Source organism: Salmo salar, chromosome 01 (assembly GCF_965601325.2).
Source record: "Salmo salar chromosome 01, fSalSal1, whole genome shotgun sequence".
NCBI lineage: Eukaryota > Metazoa > Chordata > Actinopteri > Salmoniformes > Salmonidae > Salmo > Salmo salar.
In genome coordinates, this window is record NC_138291.1 from 133,439,692 (window position 1) to 133,463,126 (window position 23,435).

Below are 23,435 nucleotides of genomic sequence, written 5' to 3' on the forward strand. Positions count from 1 at the left end.
CAAAAGCAAACATTAGATTATGTTAGAGGAGTATATCGTAAAATTAGCCACATAGCCATTTTCCGACCATCCACATGCATCACAAATAACCAAAAAACAGCTAAATGCAGCACTAACCTTTGACAATCTTCATCAGATGACACTCCTAGGACATCATGTTACACAATACATGCATTCTTTTGTTCGATAAAGTTCATATTTATATATAAAAACAGCATTTTACATCGGCGCGTGACGTTGACTAACTATTTTCCCTCAAATGGATTCCGGTGAAACAGCGCTACAATTTACTAAATTACTATTCGAAAACATTTTTAAAATGTAATATTGTCATTCTAAGATTTATAGATGAATATCTCTTGAAAGCACCCGTAATGCCAGATTTAAAAATAACTTTACTGGGTAATCACACTTTGCGATAAAAGGGGATGCGATACTCAGAAAAATAGGCTACCGTTACAGGTCAGTGCCATCTTGGAACAATCGCATATCAAATCTACTCTTGTATACTATTGTCAATAATCCCTTACCTTTGGTTGTCTTCATCAGAAAGGACTTCCAGAAATCCCAGGTCCACAGCAAATGTATTTTCGTTCAAAAAAGTTAATCCTTTATGTCCCAATAGCTTGTTCTTGTTAGCGCGTTCTGAAGGCTGCTCCAAAAGTTCCGGCCGCGGGACTCCTCTTTCAATAAAATGCATTTTTTTTTAATTTAGGTTCGTTCAAACATGTCAAACGTTGTATAACATAAATCTTTAGGGCCTTTTTCAACCAGAGCTCCAATAACATTCAAGCGGGACGATTGCATTGTCTTTCAAAACGTTTCGAAAGAGGAGGGTAGCCAGGGGCGCCGGCATCATAATGGTGATGGCCCTCCTCGTGACCACGTTCCACAGACTCTCATTGTGTCAGTTTTCACAGTAGAAGGCTCAAACCACTTTGTAAAGACTGGGAACATCTAGTGGAAGCAATAGGAAGTGCTCAATGAACCATTGCTCACGGTGTGATTTATAGGCAAAGTGATGAATTTGAGTCCGCAATTCAGAATTCCACTTCCTGTTACGATCTGTCTCGGGGTTTGACTGCCATATGAGTTCTGTTATACTCACAGACACCATTCAAACAGTTTTAGAAACTTTAGGGTGTTTTCTATCCACAAGTATTAATTATATGCATATCCTAGCTTCTGAGTTTGAGTAGGAGGCCGTTTAAAATGGGCACGATTTCTTTTCAAAAATCGCTGTAGCGCCCCCTATACTAGGCGACCGTCAAGAGGTTAATAAATAGATCACTGACCATTTTATTTCCCACCGTACCTTCTCCGCTGTGCAATCCGGTTTCCGAGCTGGTCATGGGTGCACCTCAGCCACGCTCAAGGTACTAAATGATATCATAACCGCCATCGATAAAAGACAGCACTGTGCAGGCGTCTTCATCGACCTAGCCAAGGCTTAGGACTCTGTCAAATTTCCGTATTCTTATCGGCAGACTCAATAGCCTTGGTTTCTCAAATGACTGCCTCGCCTGGTTCACCAACTACTTCGCAGACAGAGTTCAGTGTGTCAAATCGGAGGGCCTGTTGTCTGGACCTCTGGCAGTCTCAATGGGGTTACCACAGGGTTCAATTCTCGGGCAGACTCTTTTCGCTGTATATGTCAACGATGTTGCTCTTGCTGCGGGTGATTCCTTGATCCACCTCTATGCTGACGACACCATTCTGTATACATCTGGCCCTTCTTTGGACACTGTGTTAACTAACCTCCAAACGAGCTTCAATGCCATACAACACTCCTTCGGTGGCCTCCAACTGCTCTTAAACACTAGCAAAACCAAATGCATGCTTTTCAACTGTTCGCTGCCCGCACCTGCCCGCCCGACTAGCATCACTACTCTGAACGGTTCTGACCCACGTGGACAACTACAAATACCTAGGTGTCTGGCTAGACTGTAAACTCTCCTTCCAGACTCATATCAAACATCTCCAGTCCAAAATCAAATCTAGAATCGGCTTTCTATTTCGCAACAAAGCCTCCTTCACTCACGCTGCCAAACTTACCCTAGTAAAACTGACTATCCTACCGATCCTCGACTTCAGCGATGTCATCTACAAAATAGCTTCCAATACTGTACTCAAATTGGATGTAGTCTATCACAGTGCCATCCGTTTTGTTACTAAAGCGCCTTGTACCACCCACCACTGCGACCAGTCGGCTGGCCCTCGCTACATATTCGTCGCCAGACCCACTGGCTCCAGGTCAACTATAAGTCTATGCTAGGTAAAGTTCTTCCTTATTTCAACTCACAACACCCACCCGTACCACATGCTCCAGCAGGTATATCTCACTGGTCATCCCCAAAGCCAACACCTCCTTTGCCTGCCTTTCCTTCCATTTCTCTGCTGCCAGTGACTGGAACGAATTGCAAAAATCACTGAAGCTGGAGACTTACATTTCCCTCACTAACTTTAAACATCAGCTATCTGAGCAGCTTACCGATCGCTGCAGCTGTACATAGTCCATCTGTAAATAGCCCACCCAATCTACCTACCTCATCCCCATATTGTTTTTATGTACTTTGCTGCTCTTTTGCACACCAGTATCACTACTTACACACCATCATCTGCTCATCATCATCTGCTCATCTATCACTCCAGTGTTAATCTGCAAAATTGTAATTACTTTGCTACTATGGCCTATTTATTGCCTTACCTCCTCATGCCATTTGCACACACTGTATATAGACATTCTTTTTTATATTGTGTTATTGACTGTACGCTTGTTTATTCCATGTGTAACTCTGTGTTGTTGTTTCTGTCACTGTCTGTAAAGCTTTGCTTTATCTTGGCCAGGTCTCAGTTGTAAATGAGAACTTATTCTCAACTAGCTTACCTGGTTAAAAAGGTTAAATGAATAAATATTTAAAATAAATATTGTGTGTAGATTGATGAAAAAAACATTTGAATCAATTTTAGAAAAAGGCTGTGACCTAACAAAATGTGAAAAAAGTCAAGGGGTCTGAATACTTCCGAATGCACTGTATGTGGACACCTGCTTGTCAAACAGCTCATTCCAAAATCATGGGCATTAATATGGAGTTGGTCCCCCCTTTGCTGCTATAACAGCATTCACTCTTCTGGGAAGGCTTCCACTAGATGTTTGATCATTGCTGTGGGGACTTGCTTCCATTCAGCCACAAGAGCATTAGTGAGGTCAGGCACTGATGTTGGGCAATTAGGCCCAACATCAGTGTTCCAATTCATCCCAAAGGTGTTTGATGTTTTTTTTTTATTTAACTAGGCAAGTCAGTTAAGAACAAATTCTTATTTACAATGGCGGCCTACCCCGGATAAACCCTAACCCAGACGAAGCTGGGCCAATTCTGTGCCGCCCTATGGGAGTCCCAATCACGGAAAGTTGTGATACAGCCAGGAATTGAACCAGGGTCTGTAGTGACACCTCTAGCACTGAGATGCATTGCCTTAGACTGCTGCGCCACTCGGGAGCCCCCATAATAACAATACTCCATAATACCAAAGCAAAAGCACATTTGGAATTTTTCACAAAAGTATTACAAATTAAAAACTGAAATATCAAATTTACATAAGTATTCAGACCATTTACTCAGTGCTTTGTTGAAGCACTTTTAGCAGTGATTACTGCCTTGAGTCTTGGGTATTACGCCACAAGCTTGACACACCTGTATTTGGGGAGTTTCTCCCAGTCTTCTCTGCAGATCCTATCAAGCTCTGACAGGTTGGACGGGGAGCCTGGTTGCACAACTATTTTCATGTTTCTCCAGAGATATTTGATCAGGTTCAAGTCTGGGCTCTGACTGAGCCCCTCAAGGACGTTCAGAGACTTGTTCCGAAGCCACTCGTGCGTTGTCTTGGCTGTGTGTTTACGGTCGTTGTCCTGCCATTGAAAAACATCCACACAGCATGATGCTGCCACCACCATGCTTCATCGTAGGGATGGTGCCAGGTTTCCTCCAGACATGACGCATGGCATTCAGGCCAAATAATTGAATCTTGGTTTCATCAGACCAGAGAAAATTGTTTCTAATGGTCTGAGTCTTTTAGGTGCCTTTTGGCAAACTCTAAGTGGGCTGTCATGTGCCTTTTACTGACAGGTGTGTGCCTTTCCAAATCATGTCCAATCAGTTGAATTTGCAACAGTTGGACTCCAATCAAGGTTGTAGAAACATCTCAAAGATCATCAATGGAAACAGGATGCACCTGAGCTTAATTTCAAGTCTATTAGTCTGAATACTTTTGTAAATAAGGTATTTCTGTTTTTTAATATATTTGCTAAAATTCTAAAAGCCTGTTTTCAATTTGTCATTATGGGGTATTGTGTGTAGACTAAATATTGTTTATTGTGTGTAGAAAAAAATATTTGATCTGTTTTAGAATAAGGCTGTAACGTAACAAAATATGGGAAAAGGGAAGGGGTTTGAATACTTTCTGAATGCACTATACTATATATATATAGTAGTACCAGTCAAAAGTTTGGACACACCTACTCATGCAAGGGTTTTTCTTTATGTTTACTATTTTCTACATTGTAGAATAATAGTGAAGACATCAAAACTATGAAATAACACATTTAAAATCATGTAGTAACCAAAAAAGGTATTAAACAAATCAAAATATATTTTAGATTCTTCAAAGTAGCCTTGATGACAACGTTGCACACTCTTGGCATTCTCTCAACCAGCTTCAACTGCAATACTTTTCCAACAGTCTTGAAAGAGTTCCCACATATGCTGAGCACTTGTTGGCTGCTTTTCCATCACTCTGCGGTCCAACTCTTCCTAAACCATCTCAATTTGGTTAAGGTTGGGTGATTGTGGAGGCCAGGTCATCTGATGCAGCACTCCATCACTCTCCTTCTTGGTCAAATAGCCCTTACACAGCCTGGATGTTTGTTTGGTCATTGTCTTGTTGAAAAACATATGATAGTCCTACCAAGTGCAAACCAGATGGGATGGCGTATCACTACAGAATGCTGTGGTAGCCATGCTGGTTAAGTATGCCTAAATAAATCACATACAGTGTCACCAGCAAAGCACCCCCACACCATCACACCTCCTCCTCCATGCTTCATGGTAGGAACCACACATGCAGAGATCATCCGTTCAGCTACTCTGTGTCTCACAACGACATCAAATTTGGACTCATCAGACCAAAGGACAGATTTCCACTGGTCTAATGTCCATTGCTCGTGTTTCTTGGCCAAAGCAAGTCTCCTTATTATTGGTGTCATTTAGTAGTTATTTCTTTGCAGAAATTGACGGAAATTCAACCATGAAGGCCTGATTCCTTTGAACAGTTGATGTTGAGATGTGTCTGTTACTTGAACTCTGTGAAGCATTTATTTTGTCCACAATTTCTGAGGCTGGTAACTCTAAAGAACTTATCCTCTTCAGCAGTGGCGGTCCTCAGGAGAGCCAGTTTCATCAGAGTGCATTATGTTTTCTGTGACTGCACTAAAAGAAACGTTCAAAGGTCTGGCTACTTTGAAGAATCTCAAATATAAAATATATTTTGATGAGTTTAACACTGTTTTGGTTCCATATGTGTTATTTCTTAGTTGTAATGTCTACAATGTATAAAATAATAAAAAAATGAAAAATTGGGTAAGGAGTAGGTGTGTCCAAACTTTTGACTGGTACTGTATATATATACTGCTCAAAAAAATAAAGGGAACACTTAAACAACACATCCTAGATCTGAATGAAAGAAATAATCTTATTAAATACTTTTTTCTTTACATAGTTGAATGTGCTAACAACAAAATCACACAAAAATAATCAATGGAAATCTAATTTATCAACCCATGGAGGTCTAGATTTGGAGTCACACTCAAAATTAAAGTGGAAAACCACACTACAGGCTGATCCAACTTTGATGTAATGTCCTTAAAACAAGTCAAAATGAGGCTCAGTAGTGTGTGTGGCCTCCACGTGCCTGTATGTCCTCCCTACAACGCCTGGGCATGCTCCTGATGAGGTGGCGGATGGTCTCCTGAGGGATCTCCTCCCAGACCTGGACTAAAGCATCCACCAACTCCTGAACAGTCTGTGGTGCAACGTGGCGTTGGTGGATGGAGCGAGACATGATGTCCCAGATGTGCTCAATTGGATTCAGGTCTGGGGAATGGGCGGGCCAGTCCATAGCATCAATGCCTTCCTCTTGCAGGAACTGCTGACACACTCCAGCCACATGAGATCTAGCATTGTCTTGCATTAGGAGAAACCCAGGGCCAACCGCACCAGCATATGGTCTCACAAGGGGTCTGAGGATCTCATCTCGGTACCTGATGGCAGTCAGGCTACCTCTGGCGAGCACATGGAGGGCTGTGCGGCCCCCCAATGAAATGCCACCCCACACCATGACTGACCCACCGCCAAGCCGGTCATGCTGGAGGATGTTGCAGGCAGCAGAACGTTCTCCACGGCGTCTCCAGACTCTGTTACGTCTGTCACATGTGCTCAGTGTGAACCTGCTTTCATCTGTGAAGAGCACAGGGCGCCAGTGGCGAATTTGCCAATCTTGGTGTTCTCTGGCAAATGCCAAACGTCCTGCACGGTGTTGGGCTGTAAGCACAACCCCCACCTGTGGACGTCGGACCCTCATACCACCCTTATGGAGTCTGTTTCTGACCATTTGAGGAGACACATGCACATTTGTGGCCTGCTGGAGGTCATTTTGCAGGGCTCTGGCAGTGCTCCTCCTGCTCCTCCTTGCACAAAGGCGGAGGTAGCGGTCCTACTGCTGGGTTGTTGCCCTCCTACGACCTCCTCCATGTCTCCTGATGTACTGGCCTGTGTCCTCGTAGCGCCACCATTCTCTGGACACTACGCTGACAGACACAGCAAACCTTCTTGCCACAGCTCGCATTGATGTGCAATCCTGGATGAGCTGCACTACCTGAGCCACTTGTGTGGGTTGTATACTCCGTCTCACGCTACCACTAGAGTGAAAGCACTGCCAGCATTCAAAAGTGACCAAAACATCAGCCAGGAAGCATAGGAACTGAGAAGTGGTCTGTGGTCCCCACCTGCAGAACCACTCCTTTATTGGGGGTGTCTTGCTAATTGCCTATAATTTCCACCTGTTGTCTATTCCATTTGCACAACAGCATGTGAAATTTATTGTCAATCAGTGTTGCTTCCTAAGTGGACAGTTTGATTTCACAGAAGTGTGATTGACTTGGAGTTACATTGTGTTGTTTAAGTGTTCCCTTAATTTTTTTGAGCAGTGTATATATATATATATATATATATACATGTGTCCGACCGGTACAAACCGGTTTTAAGTAGCAACATTTTATATTGTGTTTTTTGCAATGGATAAAAGTAGAGACTAAGAGCTACAAAATGTTATATCATCCACTACAGTTGAGTGTCAAGGTCGTCGTAGGAAGAAGCGGACCAAAGTGGAGCGTGTGTGTCGGTCCACATTTTATTTTCACTCTGAAACTTTGCAATACATACACAAATAAACTGAACGAACAAAAACAACAAACCGTGACGCAGAGTAGAAACATACACTAACTCAGAAATAATCTCCCACAAACCCAGGTGGAAAAACCCCTACTTAAGTATGATCTCCAATTAGAGACAACGAGGACCAGCTGCCTCTAATTGGAGATTATCCCAAACAAAACCAACATAGAAATACAAAACTAGAACCTGACAACATAGAAATAGAAAACCTAGAAAAAAAAACCTGTCACGCCCTGACCTACTCTACAATAGAAAATAACATCTTTCTATGGTCAGGACGTGACAGTACCCCCCCCCCCCCCCCCCCCCCCCCCAGTACCCCCCTCCAAACAAAAACAACATCAAAACCATCCCAAAAAACAAAAACGGAGGGTAGGTGGGTAATTACTGTCTATGGCGACTCTGGTGCAGTACACATAACCTTCTTATCCCACGGATCCTCCAACAGAGGAGGCGGCTCCGGTTCGGGCATAACCCCCGCTTCGCCCGCTGATCCCTCTGCTTCAGTACCACCGGACCGTGGATCGTCGTCGGAGGAACCAGACTGTAGATCATCGCCGGAGGCTCCGGGCTGCAGGCCGCCGCTGGAGCCTCCGGGCTGCAGGCCGCCGCCGGAGGACGTCGCCGGAGGCTCCGGGCTGTGGGCCCTCTCAGGAGGCTCCGGGCTGTGGGCCCTCTCAGGAGGTTTCGGACTGTGGGCCCTCTCAGGAGGTTTCGGACTGTGGGCCCTCTCAGGAGGTTCCGGACTGTGGGCCCTCTCAGGAGGTTCTGGACTGTGGGCCGTCTCAGGAGTTTCCGGACTGTAAAACGTTGTCGGAACCTCTGGACTGTAAAACGTCGCCGGAAGCTCTGGACTGGGAACTGTCGCCGGAAGCTCTGGACTGGGAACTGTCGCCGGAAGCTCTGGACTGGGAATGCGCACTGGAGGCCTGATGCGTGGGACTGGCACAGGTGGTGCCAGACTGGTAACACACACCTCAGGGCGAGTGCGGGGAGTAGGAACAGGACACACTGAACTGGGCAGGCGCACTGGAGGCCTGATGCGTGGGGCTGGCACAGGTGGCACCAGACTGGTAACATGCACCTCAGGGCGAGTGCGGAGAGGAGGCACAGGACACCCCGGACTGGGCAGGCGCACTGGAGGCCTGATGCGTGGGACCGGTACAGGTGGAACCGGGCTGATGACGCACACCTCAGGGTGAGTGTGGGGAGGTAGCATAGGACGCACTCCTCAGCACGCCCGCCCACGCCAGCACCTCTCTCCGGAATCTTGCGTCGAGCTCCTCACTTGACTCTCTGACTGGCTTTGGTTCACCCCTTGGCTCTCCACGGTAAGCACGGAGAGTTAGCTCAAGTCTCCACCCTGACTCTGCCAATCTCTACGTGTGCCCCCCCAAAACATTTTTGGGTGCTGCCTCTCACACTTGCCTCGTGGTTGGTATAGTGCCTCGTAATATCGCCGCTCCGCTTTCGCTGCCTCAATCTCCTCTTTAGGACGGCAATACTCCCCAGCCTAACTCCAGGGTACTTTCCCGTCTAGAAGTTCCTCCCAGGTCCATTCCTGTTTCTCCTGGGCACACTGCTTGGTCCTTTGGTGGTGGGAGATTCTGTCACGGTCGTCCTAGGAAGAAGCGGACCAAAGTGCAGCATGTGTGTCGTTCCACATTTTATTTTCACTGTGAAACTTTGCAATACATACACAAATAAACTGAACGAAAAAAAAAAAACGTGACGCAGAGTAGAAACATACACTAACTCAGAAATAATCTCCCACAAACCCAGGTGGAAAAAAACCCTACTTAAGTATGATCTCCAGTTAGAGACCTCTAATTGGAGATCATCCAAATCAAAAACCCAACATAGAAATACAAAACTAGAACCTGACAACATCGAAATAGAAAACCTAGAAAAAAAAACCTGTCACGCCCTGACCTACTCTACTATAGAAAATAACATCTTTCTATGGTCAGGACGTGACATTGAGGAACAATGGGGAAGTAATTCTGCTTTGAAAGTTGATGAACTTGTAAACTCACTTTTGAGAAAATAGCCTTTGAATATTTTGTAATACTACTGGAGAGCCCTTCTTTGTCTACACCCATTCAGTATCGTTCACACCCTCTTAAGGTTTAGCCCCACCCATCTCTTTAGGGATTGATCCAAGCGTTCTGTACTAACAACAGTCAAACTCCCAAGCTAACTTGTTATTTACATCCTGACACAAATGAGAGAACAGCTCACTGACCATTACTCACCCTAGCAGAGCTGGTTAGGCTGTTATGTTATCTAGAGCGTTGGTGACTGCAACTGTGCTGTCAGATTGTCCATTCATAAATTCATAGCGCACACTGGATGCTCTGGCCAATGAGTAGGGTTGATCGGAACGTTCTGACCTCACAACGGCAGTCAAGCACCCAAGCTTACTGGCTAACATTGGCTAGCTTGCTATCTACTTCCAGTCACAAATGAGAGAACACCCCACTCTGACCATTTTACTGGCCCTTGCAGAACTGTTTTATGTTATCCAGAGCGTTGGTGACTGTAACTGTGCTGCTGGCAAAAATTTAATTACGCTTTTTTAACAATGTTTACTGACACCGGCCATATTCAAATGGTGTTGAGCATTTGTAAATTCATCAGTTATTCTGCGCTCTGGCACACTCAGGCGGGAGTGCTCTGAAATTGAAACCCACCCGAAATGGTTGCTTGCATAGTGGAGTCTTTTGTTAAGACATGTAGCTAGGTAAACAATGACCCATAATCCTACCTCATGACATTACTACCCTGTGTAATAGGGTTGGTTATGTTTCCACTTGCCTCTAAAGAAAGGTGTATTTAACCTGTTGGGGCTAGGGGGCAGTATTTGCACGGCTGGATAAAAAAATGTACCCGATTTAATCTGGTTACTAATCCTACCCAGTAACTAGAATATGCATATACTTATTATATATGGATAGAAAACACCCTAAAGTTTCTAAAACTGTTTGAATGGTTTCTGTGAGTATAACAGAACTCATTTGGCAGGCAAAACCCTGAGACATTTTCTGACAGGAAGTGGATACCTGATGTGTTGTATTACCTTTAAACCTATGCCATTGAAAAACACAGGGGCTGAGGAATATTTTGGCACTTCCTATTGCTTCCACTAGATGTCACCAGCCTTTACAAAGTGTTTTGAGTCTTCTGGAGGGAGATCTGACCGAACAAGAGCCATGGAATGATGATGGCCCATTAGACACCTGGCGCGCGAGTTCATGTTGGGTACCCTCGTTCCAATACGTTATAAAAGAGAATGCATTCGTCCACCTTGAATATTATTCATGTTCTGGTTAAAAAAGGCCCTAATGATTTATGCTATACAACGTTTGACATGTTTGAACGAACGTAAATATATTTTTTCCCCTCGTTCATGAAGTGAAGTCCGGCGGGCTTAGATCATGTGCTAACAAGACGGAGATTTTTGGACATAAATGATGAGCTTTTTTGAACAAAACTACATTCGTTATGGACCTGTGATACCTGGAAGTGACATCTGATGAAGAGAATCAAAGGTAATGGATTATTTACATAGTATTTTCGATTTTAGATCTCCCCAACATGGCGGCTAGTCTGTATCGCAACGCTTATTTTTCTGGGCGCAGTGCTCAGATTATTGCAAAGTGTGATTTCCCAGTAAGGTTATTTTTAAATCTGGCAAGTTGATTGCGTTCAAGAGATGTAAATCTATAATTCTTTAAATGACAATATAATATTTTACCAATGTTTTCTAATTTTAATTATTTAATTTGTGGTGCTGACTTGAATGCCGGTTATTGGAGGGAAACGATTTCCTGAACATCAACGCCACAGTAAAACGCTGTTTTTGGATATAAATATGAACTTGATAGAACAAAAATGCATGCATTGTCTAACACAATGTCCTAGGAGTGTCATCTGTTGGAGATTGTAAAAGGTTAGTGCATAATTTTAGCTGATTTATGGTTTTGGTGACGCCTGTCTTTGAAATGGCACAACATTACACACAACTCTTGTAAATGTACTGTCCTAACATACTCTAAATTTATGCTTTCGCCGTAAAACCTTTTTGAAATCGTAAAACGTGGTTAGATTAAGGAGATGTTTATCTTTCAAAGGGTGTAAAATAGTTGTATGTTTGAAAAATTTGAATTTTGACATTTATTTGGATTCAAATTTGCCGCTCTTGAAATGCACCTGCTGTTGATGGAGTGCACCACGGGTGGGACGCTTGCGTCCCACCTAGCCCATAGAGGTTAATGTTCAAGCATTCTTATTGGTTGGTTCAACTCTGATGACAATAAGGTGTGTTGTGATTGGCCCCGCTTGCAGATAGGGGGAGATTGTGAACGTCAGGTCTTCCCAGTATGAAAATGTGAAGGGGTAGGTCACATTCTGAATACTGTTTTATATTTTATATTTTACAATGTGTACAAGTTTTCTGTATATTACTGATTTATACATGTGTGGGTATATGGTACCTGTTAGGGATTGAGGGGCTTTCTGGGATGTGCTTTGGCATATGATTGCTGTAAATAAATGTGTTAGTTAGCATACACCGACGTAATGGTCACATAAGCCCACTGCTAACACAGTTGTCTTCATGCTACAGATTTTCCCATCGACAGCCATCAATACCGTTAAGCCCTGCACAACTAACGTGCTGTTTCCTATTTAACAACAGCAACAGAAATAAATGATGCTCAACTGATGTGATTTATTTGGACAAAACACAATGCAAGGAGAGTACGATTTACATATGTTACACCTGCATGAATCTGCAGATAGCTAACCAGCCAGGTTCAATGTTAGCTAGCTAATATTAGGCTATATCTAGCCAAGCAAATTGCTCTGTGATACGAATAATAAAAAAATACACGTAACATTAGCTAGCGAGCCAGCCAGCTAGCGTTAGCTAGCTAACAGTACACTTCAACTTGAAATGAAATCACTTTCTGTCAAAATTAGAAAAATGTAGTATCTGAAAATGTAGCTAGCTAGACTTTTTTAACCATATACATTATGGATGAACGAGTCTCCTGTCGGATGCCAATGGTTGCCCGTAGTTTGAAGATGTAATCCGGAATACTCAAATTTCACTGATTTCAAAACTCGGCCCTCCAGAAAGTGGCGAGCAACACTTATGCAGCTTTACTACGCGATACATACAAAAAAAGCTGTGTTAGACAGGATTGCCTAGATTATAAAGGATTGCCAGCTCAAATAAACAGAAGCATGCCATATGTCAGACCAATCCAAACTCATCTCTCAGTATGTCCAGCCCACAGATTATCTCAGCCAATCATGGCTAGAGGGAAGGTTGCAGGCTTTTTCATTTACATTTACATTTAAGTCATTTAGCAGACGCTCTTATCCAGAGCGACTTACAAATTGGTGCATTCACCTTATGATATCCAGTGGAACAACCACTTTACAATAGTGCATCTAAATATTTTAAGGGGGGGGGTTAGAAGGATTACTTTATCCTATCCTAGGTATTCCTTAAAGAGGTGGGGTTTCAGGTGTCTCCGGAAGGTGGTGATTGACTCCGCTGTCCTGGCGTCGTGAGGGAGCTTGTTCCACCATTGGGGTGTCAGAGCAGCGAACAGTTTTGACTGGGCTGAGCGGGAACTGTGCTTCCTCAGAGGTAGGGGGGCCAGCAGGCCAGAGGTGGATGAACGCAGTGCCCTTGTTTGGGTGTAGGGCCTGATCAGAGCCTGAAGGTATGGAGGTGCCGTTCCCTTCACAGGTCCGTAGGCAATCACCATGGTCTTGTAGCGGATGCGAGCTTCAACTGGAAGCCAGTGGAGAGAGCGGAGGAGCGGGGTGACGTGAGAGAACTTGGGAAGGTTGAACACCAGACGGGCTGCGGCGTTCTGGATGAGTTGTAGGGGTTTAATGGCACAGGCAGGGAGCCCAGCCAACAGCGAGTTGCAGTAATCCAGACGGGAGATGACAAGTGCCTGGATTAGGACCTGCGCCGCTTCCTGTGTGAAGCAGGGTCGTACTCTGCGAATGTTGTAGAGCATGAACCTACAGGATCGGGTCTCCGCCTTGATGTTAGTGGAGAACGACAGGGTGTTGTCCAGGATCACGCCAAGGTTCTTAGCACTCTGGGAGGAGGACACAAGGGAGTTGTCAACCGTGATGGCGAGATCATGGAACGGGCAGTCCTTCCCCGGGAGGAAGAGCAGCTCCGTCTTGCCGAGGTTCAGCTTGAGGTGGTGATCTGTCATCCACACTGATATGTCTGACAGACATGCAGAGATGCGATTCGCTGCCTGGTTATCAGAAGGGGGAAAGGAGAAGATTAATTGTGTGTCGTCTGCATAGCAATGATAGGAGAGACCATGTGAGGATATGACAGAGCCAAGTGACTTGGTATATAGCGAGAATAGGAGAGGGCCTAGAACAGAGCCCTGGGGGACACCAGTGGTGAGAGCGCATGGTGCGGAGACAGATTCTCGCCACGCCACCTGGTAGGAGCGACCTGTCAGGTAGGACGCAATCCAAGCGTGGGCCGCGCCGGAGATGCCCAACTCGGAGAGGGTGGAGAGGAGGATCTGATGGTTCACAGTATCAAAGGCAGCAGATAGGTCTAGAAGGATGAGAGCAGAGGAGAGAGAGTTAGCTTTAGCAGTGCGGAGAGCCTCCGTGACACAGAGAAGAGCAGTCTCAGTTGAATGCCCAGTCTTGAAACCTGACTGATTAGGATCAAGAAGGTCATTCTGAGAGAGATAGCAGGAGAGCTGGCCAAGGACGGCTTTGGAGAGAAAAGAAAGAAGGGATACTGGTCTGTAGTTGTTGACATCGGAGGGATCGAGTGTAGGTTTTTTCAGAAGGGGTGCAACTCTCGCTCTCTTGAAGACGGAAGGGACGTAGCCAGCGGTCAAGGATGAGTTGATGAGCGACGGTCAAGGATGAGTTTGTGACCCATTTCAGGAAACTAGGCGTATGTCGCAATTCACTACTTCACAAGAGCCATTTGAATTTTTTGGGGGCAGAAATGCCTTCTGGAACATGTGAACTTTCATGTCCCTTAACCTCTCTGGGCTAGGTGGCACCAAATCGTCCCACCTACGTGACAGCCAGTTGAATCCTGTGGCGCGATTTTCAAATACCTTAGAAATGCTATTTCTTCAATTTCTCAAACATATGACTATTTTACAACTATTGAAAGACAAGACTCTCGTTAATCTAACCACACTGTCCAATTTCAAAAAGGCTTTACAATGAAAGTAAAACATTAGATTATGTCAGCAGAGTACCCAGCCAGAAATAATCAGACACCCATTTTTCAAGCTAGCATATAATGTCACATAAACCCAAACCACAGCTAAATGCAGCACTAACCTTTGATGATCTTCATCAGATGACAACCCGAGGACATTATGTTATACAATACATGCATGTTTTGTTCAATCAAGTTCATATTTATATCAAAAAACACCTTTTTACATTAGCATGTGACGTTCAGAACTAGCATACCCCCCGCAAACTTCCGGGGAATTTACTAACAATTTACTAAATTACTCACGATAAACGTTCACAAAAAGCATAACAATTATTTTAAGAATTATAGATACAGAACTCCTCTATACACTCGATATGTCCGATTTTAAAATAGCTTTTTGGTGAAAGCACATTTTGCAATATTCTAAGTACATAGCCCAGCCATCACGGGCTAGCTATTTAGACACCCAGCAAGTTTAGCCTTCACCAAAATCAGATTTACTATAACAAAAATGTTATTACCTTTGGTGTTCTTCATCAGAATGCACTCCCAGGACTTCTACTTCAATAACAAATGTTGGTTTGGTCCAAAATAATCCATCGTTATATCCAAATAGCGGCATTTTGTTCGTGCGTTCTAGACACTATCCGAAATGGTAAATCAGGGTTACGAGCATGGCGCAATTCGTGACAAAAAAATTCTAAATATTCCATTACCGTACTTCGAAGCATGTCAACCGCTGTTTAAAATCAATTTTTATGCAATTTATCTCGTAAAAAAGCGATAATATTCCGACCGGGAATCTGCGTTTCGGTAAACAGAGGAAAAAACAGAAAGACGGGGCGGCCAGTGCACGCGCCTAAGCCCACTGTCCCCTGATCGGCCACTTGAGAAAGGCTATAATGTGTTTCAGCCTGGGGCTGGAATGACGACATTCAGCTTTTTCCCGGGCTCTGAGAGCCTATTGGAGCCGTGGGAAGTGTCACGTTACCGCAGAGATCCTTTGTTTTGGAAAGAGATGTCAAAGAAAGCCAATAAATGGTCAGACAGGCCACTTCCTGTAAAGGAATCTCTCAGGTTTTTGCCTGCCATATGAGTTCTGTTATACTCACAGACACCATTCAAACAGTTTTAGAAACTTTAGGGTGTTTTCTATCCATATCTAATAAGTATATGCATATTCTAGTTACTGGGTAGGAGTAGTAACCAGATTAAATCGGGTACGTTTTTTATCCGGCGGTGTAAATACTGCCCCCTAGCCCTAAGAGGTTAATAACAAAATTGTTTTCCATCTGTAAATAAGAATAAAATTGTTCATTACGAGCCTTGTTGGTAAACCACAGAAAAAGGCAGCAACCTTACCACTAGCCATGATTGGCTAAGATAATGAGTGGGCTGGACATGCCAAGTTCGGAGTTCAGATTGGTCTTCCAAATAGAAGGCTTCTGTTTATTTGAGCTCAGTCTGTTTTGGTAATCCTGTCGAACACTGATTTTTTTTTTAAATGTAGCTGCATAAGTGTTGATCTCCACTTTCTGGAGGATTGCGATTTGAAATCAGTGGAATTAGAGTATGATAGCTAAAGAGATGGCTGAAACACCTGTTTCCATATTACGTCTTCAAACTAAGGGCATTTGTGGCATGGATCTGTGACAGAGAGAGGAGTCTATCATGCATGATGATGTATATGGGTAAGATAGTCTAGCTAGCTACATTTTCAGATATTACATGTTCCTAACAGAAAGTAATTTAATTTCAAGCTAAAGTGTACTGTTCGATAGTTAGTTAACGTTAGCTGGCTGGCTCCCTAGCTAATGCTACGTGTATAACGTTATTATTCATTGTTGTTTAACGTTAGCTGGCTGGCTCGTGATGTGTGTGCTATCACACGTTGTTTGCCTAGCTAGGTTCATTGTTTACCTAGCTAGCTAGCTACATGTCTTAAGCTAATGTGTACTGTTATCTAGCATTAGCTTGTTGGCACCCTAGCTAACTTTAGGTGGCTGGCTCATTAGCTAACATGACATGATGTGTGTGATGTTACATGTTGTTTACCTAGCTAGGTTCATTGTTTCCCTAGGTAGCTAGCTACATGTCTTAAGCTAAAGTGTACAACACCCGTTGAATATGGCCGGTGTCGGTAAACCTTGGCAAAAAAGCATAATGAAATTGTTGCCAGCAGAGCTCGTTAGGCTATTTTCATGTTATCCAGAGGTAAACAAATCATTGGCCAGAGCGTCAAGTGTGCGCTCTGAACGCTCCGAGAATAAAACGAGATGGGTGGGGCTAAAGCTTAAGAGGGTGCAAACGATGCTGAATGTGTGTAGACAAAGAAGAGCTCTCTCACCGAAACACTAAAATGCAATTTTTTCAAAAGTGAGTTTACAAGTTTGTCAAATTTCAAAGCATAATTACTTTCCCATTGTTCCTCAAATGCAGTGTATGATATACAATTTTGTAGCTCTGAGTCTCTACTTTTGTCCAATATAAAAAACAGAACTTAAAATGTCGCTACATAAGACCGAATCCAAATGGTGTGTCACATTTACATTTTTATATTTTAGTCATTTAGCAGACGCTCTTATCCAGAGTGACTTCATCTTAAGATAGCTAGGTGGGACATCCACATATTACAGGCATAGAAAGTACATTTTTCCCCAATAAATTAGCAATCAGTAGAGTCAGAGCTAGAAGGGCGGGAACGGTCTCGTGCTAGTTAAAATGCATTATTTGTTTTATTTTGGGGGGGAGGGAAGGGGGATTATTTAAGAAACTGTTTGAAGAGGTTGGGTTTCAGATGTTTTTAGAAGATGGGCAGGGACTCTGCTGTCCTAGCTTCAGGGGGAATCGTATTCCACCATTGGGGTGCCAGGACAGAGAAGAGCTTGAACTGGGCTGAGCAACAGCTGCCCTCCCATAGGGGTGGGAGGGCCAAGAGAACGGAGCTGGCAGAATGGAGTGCTCTGCTTGGGGTGTAGGGTTTGAGCATAGCCTTAACCTCTTAAATCTAGACGTTCTGCTAGCGGAACACCTGCTCCAATATCCAATGATAGGCGTGGCGCGAATTACAAATTCCTCAAAAATACAAAAACTTCAATTTTTCAAACATATGACTATTTTACAACATTTTAAAGACAAGACTCTGCTTTATCTAACCACACTGTCCGATTTCAAAAAGGCTTTTCAGCGAAAGCAAAACATTAGATTATGTCAGCAGAGTACCCAGCCAGAAATAATCATACACCCATTTTTCAAGCTAGCATATAATGTCACAAAAAACAAAACCACAGCTAAATGCAGCACTAACCTTTGATGATCTTCATCAGATGACACACCTAGGACATTATGTTATACAATACATGCATGTTTTGTTCAATCAAGTTCATATTTATATCAAAAACCAGCTTTTTACATTAGCATGTGACGTTCAGAACTAGCATACCCCCCGCAAACCTCCGGTGAATTTACTAAATTACTCACGATAAACGTTCACAAAAAACATAACAATTATTTTAAGAATTATAGATACAGAACTCCTTTGTGCAATCGAGGTGTCCAATTTTAAAATAGCTTTTCGGTGAAAGCACATTTTGCAATATTCTGAGTAGATAGCCCAGCCATCACGGCTAGCTATTTAGACACCCACCAAGTTTAGCCCTGACCAAACTCCGATTTACTATTAGAAAAGTTTGATTACCTTTGGTGTTCTTCGTCAGAATGCACTCCCAGGACTGCTACTTCAATAACAAATGTTGTTTTGGTCCCAAATAATCCATTGTTATATCCAAATAGCGGCGTTCAAGACACTATCCGAAGTGTAAATAAGGGTCACAAGCATGGCGCATTTCGTGACAAAAGATTTCTAAATATTCCATTACCGTACTTCGAAGCATGTCAACCGCTGTTTAAAATCAATTTTTATGCTATTTTTCTCGTAAAAAAGCGATAATATTCCGACCGGGAATCTGCGTTTAGGTAAAAAGACGAAAGAAAATAAAGCATGGGGTCGACTCGGGCACGAGCCTGAGTCTCACAGTACTGTGACCAGCCACTATCCAAACACGCTACTTTTTTTCAGCCAGAGCCTGCAAAGCCACGATTCAGCTTTTTGCCGCCTTCTGAGAGCCCATGGGAGCCGTAGGAAGTGTCACGTAACAGCAGAGATCCCCTGTATTGGATAGAGGTAATCAAGAAGGGCAAGAAATATTCAGACAGGGCACTTCCTGCATGGAAATTTTCTGGTTTTGGCCTGCCAAATGAGTTCTGTTATACTCACAGACACAATTCAAACAGTTTTAGAAACTTTGGAGTGTTTTCTATCCAAAGCTAATAATGATATGCATATTCTAGTTTCTGGGCAGGAGTAATAATCAGATTAAATCGGGTACGTTTTTTATCCGGCCGTAAAAATACTGCCCCCTAGCCATAACAGGTTAAGGCATAGGGTAGTTATTTGTGAGTGAGACCTGTGAAATCAATAGGCTGAGTGATTGAGTAGTGGATGTCATCAACCTTCTTTTCAAAGTGGTTGACAAAGTCATCTGCAGGGGGGGTTAAATAGTTGGAAAATAGTTTCCTAGGGTTAGAGGCAGAAGCTTGAAATTTAGAGTGGTAGAAAGTGGCTTTAACAGCGGATACAGAGGAAGAGAAGGTAGAGTGTTAGGAGTGAAAGGATGTTCCTCCGGAACTTTAGTTTTCCAACATTTTTGCTCAGTTGCCCGCAGACCTGTTCTGTAAGCTCGTAATGAGACACTCAGCCATGGAGCAGGAGGGGAGGGCTGAGCCGGCCGGGAGGAAAGGGGACATTGCAAGTCATAGGATGCGGAAAGGGAGTAGAGTAGGGTCGAAGAGGCAGAATCAAGATACAGGAGGGAGAAGGATTTAGCAGAAGGGAGAGATGATTGGATAGAAGAGGAGAGAGTAGTGGTAGAGAAAGAGAAAGAGCGAATATTGCGACGGCGCATGACCATCTGGGTAGGGACTGAGTGGTTGGAGTTGGAGGAAAGGGAGACAGAAAAGGAAACAGTGATCAGAGACCTTTATGGGGGTTGCAGTGAGATTAGTAGGTGAGCAGCTCTAGTAAAATGAGGTCAAGCGTATTGCCTACCTTGTGAGTCGGAGGGGATTGGGAAAGGGTGCGGTCAAAAGAGGCAAGGAGGGGAAAGAGAGAGTTGTGTAACGTGTCATATTGAACTTCTATCAATATACCTGGTAAAATAATGATTGATAAACAGTATTTGGCATGACAGGCCCCATAAAATTAATTGTGTTTTCTGAGTTTTATTTTTCCTGGTTTTTGATTAGTTTTATGTTTTCTATTCTCAGTATTACAATTATTCACAGAGAAACAGTGAGTCCATGTCAATGCTTAAATGGGGTGGCAGGTAGCCTAGTGGTTAGAGCATTGCAAGATCGAATCCCCGAGCTGACAAGGTAAAAATCTGTCATTCTGCCCCTAAACAAGGCAGTTAACCCAGTAGGCCGTAATTGAAAATAAGAATTTGTTCTTAACAGACTTGCCTAGCTAAATAAAGATAAAAACATAAGAAGAACATTTTTGAGGTCTGGAAAAAGTGTGTAATTCCCCTTTAATTTTGCATTAAGAGAGGAATGTGTGGGTATGGTGATGTTTCTGCTGTTAGGCCTAGTGCTGCAACACGTCATGGCAGAGTTTGCAAAACAATGGCCAACCAATTGAAACAAATAATCATGACGTATAGTTCTGTCAGGTAAGCCTACTTTGCAGTTAACATTTAATTGAGAAAATGTTTGCGAAAAGTCTGTCTACTCTACCCACAATACGGTTATAATTAACAACGCTAACTGGCTATAGACAAACACGCACACCAAACAGACAGACAGGGGCAATATTGTTGGAAATTAATTGGCAGATATTGTGTTACGTTTGGATTTTTAAGCCAATAGTGGCCAACCAGGGGTGGGAACATGTCAATGTGGCTCTGATTGTATAGTAGCCCGGAGCTTTATGTTTATGAAATTTTGTGATGACAAATGCATGTACTTTCAGAATTGATTGGCGAGCTACTCATATATGGGCTGCGAGCTACTGGTAGCTCGCGATCTACCTATTGGAGACCCCTGATGTAGAAGATCTCCCTTGTTTACGTGATATCATGGGTAGCCTATATTGGAAGAGATGAGAGAAAAATTTGTTTAGCACTGAATGGAAGCCTCGCTCAGAAGAGCCTCAGGCTGTAGTTGTTCTGCCACCTGCCACTTTCATACGCAATGACCCTGGATACTATTTGTCACCCCACCGTGTGTGTGTGTGTGTGTGTGTGTGTGTGTGTGTGTGTGTGTGTGTGTGTGTGTGTGTGTGTGTGCGTGCGTGCATGCGAGTGTGTGCACATGCATGTGTGTTGTGTATGTCCTTGTTTCCTTTTACAATATGTTGCCTGTAATGACCGCTAATACGTTCCAATGTTACTATTCCTCCAATTGCTTTTGATGCAATGTTTTGAAATCCCCACTCATAATATGAAATGTCAATCAATGTGACAGCTTTTGTTGTCTGTTATTTTCGGTTCAATTGGTTTATTGACATTATCTCTTCTCTCCATCTTTACAGTACAAACAAGTGGAGCAGTACATGTCATTCCACAAGCTACCTGCAGACATGCGGCAGAAGATCCATGATTACTATGAGCATCGCTATCAAGGCAAGATCTTTGACGAGGACAATATCCTGAGTGAGCTCAATGACCCGCTTAAAGAGGTGAGAATGATGCCTTTGTTGTCTGTTGTATTTGAAGGGTGCGTCCCAAATGGCACACTATTCCCTATATAGTGAACTACTTTAGGCCACTCTGGTAAGAAATGGTGCACTATATAGGGAATATGGTGTCATTTGGGATGAACTTTAAGGCTTTGTGAATGGACATTTGTCACAGTAATTCATTCTGCAACAACAAGGCAATATTTTCTTCATACACTCTCTAAGCATCTCTAATGGAGCAAACATGGAGTGCTGAGTGGTTTTATCTCTAATTCATATATATTTAATGCATTTATGACATATTAATACTTTAGATATCATACAACGACCAGGTGAATTTTCTTCATCGTCATTAATATTCAGTTGAAAGTATCTCTGTAGAAGGTTTTTGTTAATCTCATGTGCTCTGTAACAAATTTAAAGGACAAACTGCAAAACAATAATCACTACAACTGGTGGAACACAAGCTGAACGTTAATCAGCGTAACAGATATTTTTATTGGCATAAAGACATTAAGTTGCTCAAGAATTCAATATACAGCGAGATACTGTATATAGAAGTGAGACACATAAAAGTGAGATTATATTTTAATCTGATTAGTGTTTATGCCCATTAACACTAGAACTGCTGGGCCTCGAGGGACCCCCCTTCAAGCCAATGAGCAGTCATTCTGACTGCAACATTCTAATAGTGTAATGAATAAGTTTATTATGCTATCGCAAAAAGTATAATTTGGTTAGGTCAGAGTAGACTGACAAGACTGGTTTGATTAGGTGGACTGATGGATATACAGTGCCTTCATAAAGTATTCAAAACCCTTTACTTTTTCCACATTTTGTTGTGTTACAGCCTGAATAAAACATTTATTAGAATTGGGAATTTTCTGTCACTGGCCTACACACAATACCCCATAATGTCAAAGGGGAATTATGCTTTTCGAAATGTTTACAAATTAATTAAAAATTAAAAGCTGAAATGTCTTGAGTCAAAAAGTGTTTAACGCCTTTGTTATGGCAAGCCTAAATAAGTTCAGGAGTAAATATTGTCTTAACACTAGAACCACCTGGCCTTTCAGCATATAAGTGCCTGCTAGAGAATGGTGAAAGGTGTTTTCCAGCTATTGCTGCACTTATAATGTTAAGCTAAACATTCTGAAATACACATCAACAACCGTTGTTTTATATAGCTTAACACAAAATAGATATTTGTCTCCACTAGGCTGCGACATACACTACATGTATGTGCACATAAACAAAATCATGGGCATTAATATGGAGTTGGTCCCCCCTTTGCTGCTATAACATCCTCCACTCTTCTGCGATGGCATTCCACTAGATGTTGGTGCACAATGCTGCAGGGACTTGCTTCCATTCAGCCACAAGAGCATTAGTGAGGTCGGGCACCAAACTTTACAATTGGCACTATGTATTGGGGCAGGTAGCGTTCTCGGACTGCCAGACGGTGAAGCATGATTCATCACTCCAGAGAACGCGTTTCCACTGCTCCAGAGTTCAATGGTGGCGAGCTTTACACCACTCCAGTCAACGCTTGGCATTGTGCACGGTCATTTTAGGCTTATGTGCGACTGCTCAGCCATGGAAACCCATTTCATGAAGCTCCCGACAAACAGTTATTGTGCTGGCGTTGCTTCCAGAGGCCGTTTGGAACTCGGTAGTGAGTGTTGCAACTGAGGACAGACGATGTTTACATGCTACGTGCTTCAGCACTTGGTGGCTCCCGTTCTGTGAGCTTGTGTGTCCTACCACTTCGCTGCTGAACCGTTTCCATTTCACAATAACAGCACTTACAGTTGACCGGGGCAACCCTAGCAGGGAAGAAATTTGTTGAACTTACTTGTTGGAAAGGTGCCATCCTATGACTGTGCCATGTTGAAAGTCACTGAGCTCTTCAGTATGGTTATTCTACTGCCAATGTTTGTCT

The 23,435-nt window shown here is 43.2% G+C and overlaps 1 protein-coding gene across 1 annotated transcript in view; it reads left to right on the plus strand.

The window, feature by feature from the left end:
• Positions 1 to 23,435, plus strand: part of LOC106560798 (potassium/sodium hyperpolarization-activated cyclic nucleotide-gated channel 1) — a 105,231-nt gene that overhangs the window by 22,428 nt on the left and 59,368 nt on the right. The window contains exon 3 of the mRNA XM_045688076.2: positions 21,347 to 21,493. Coding sequence (XP_045544032.1) covers positions 21,347 to 21,493 — 147 coding nt within the window. The remainder of the gene's footprint in view (positions 1 to 21,346; positions 21,494 to 23,435) is intronic.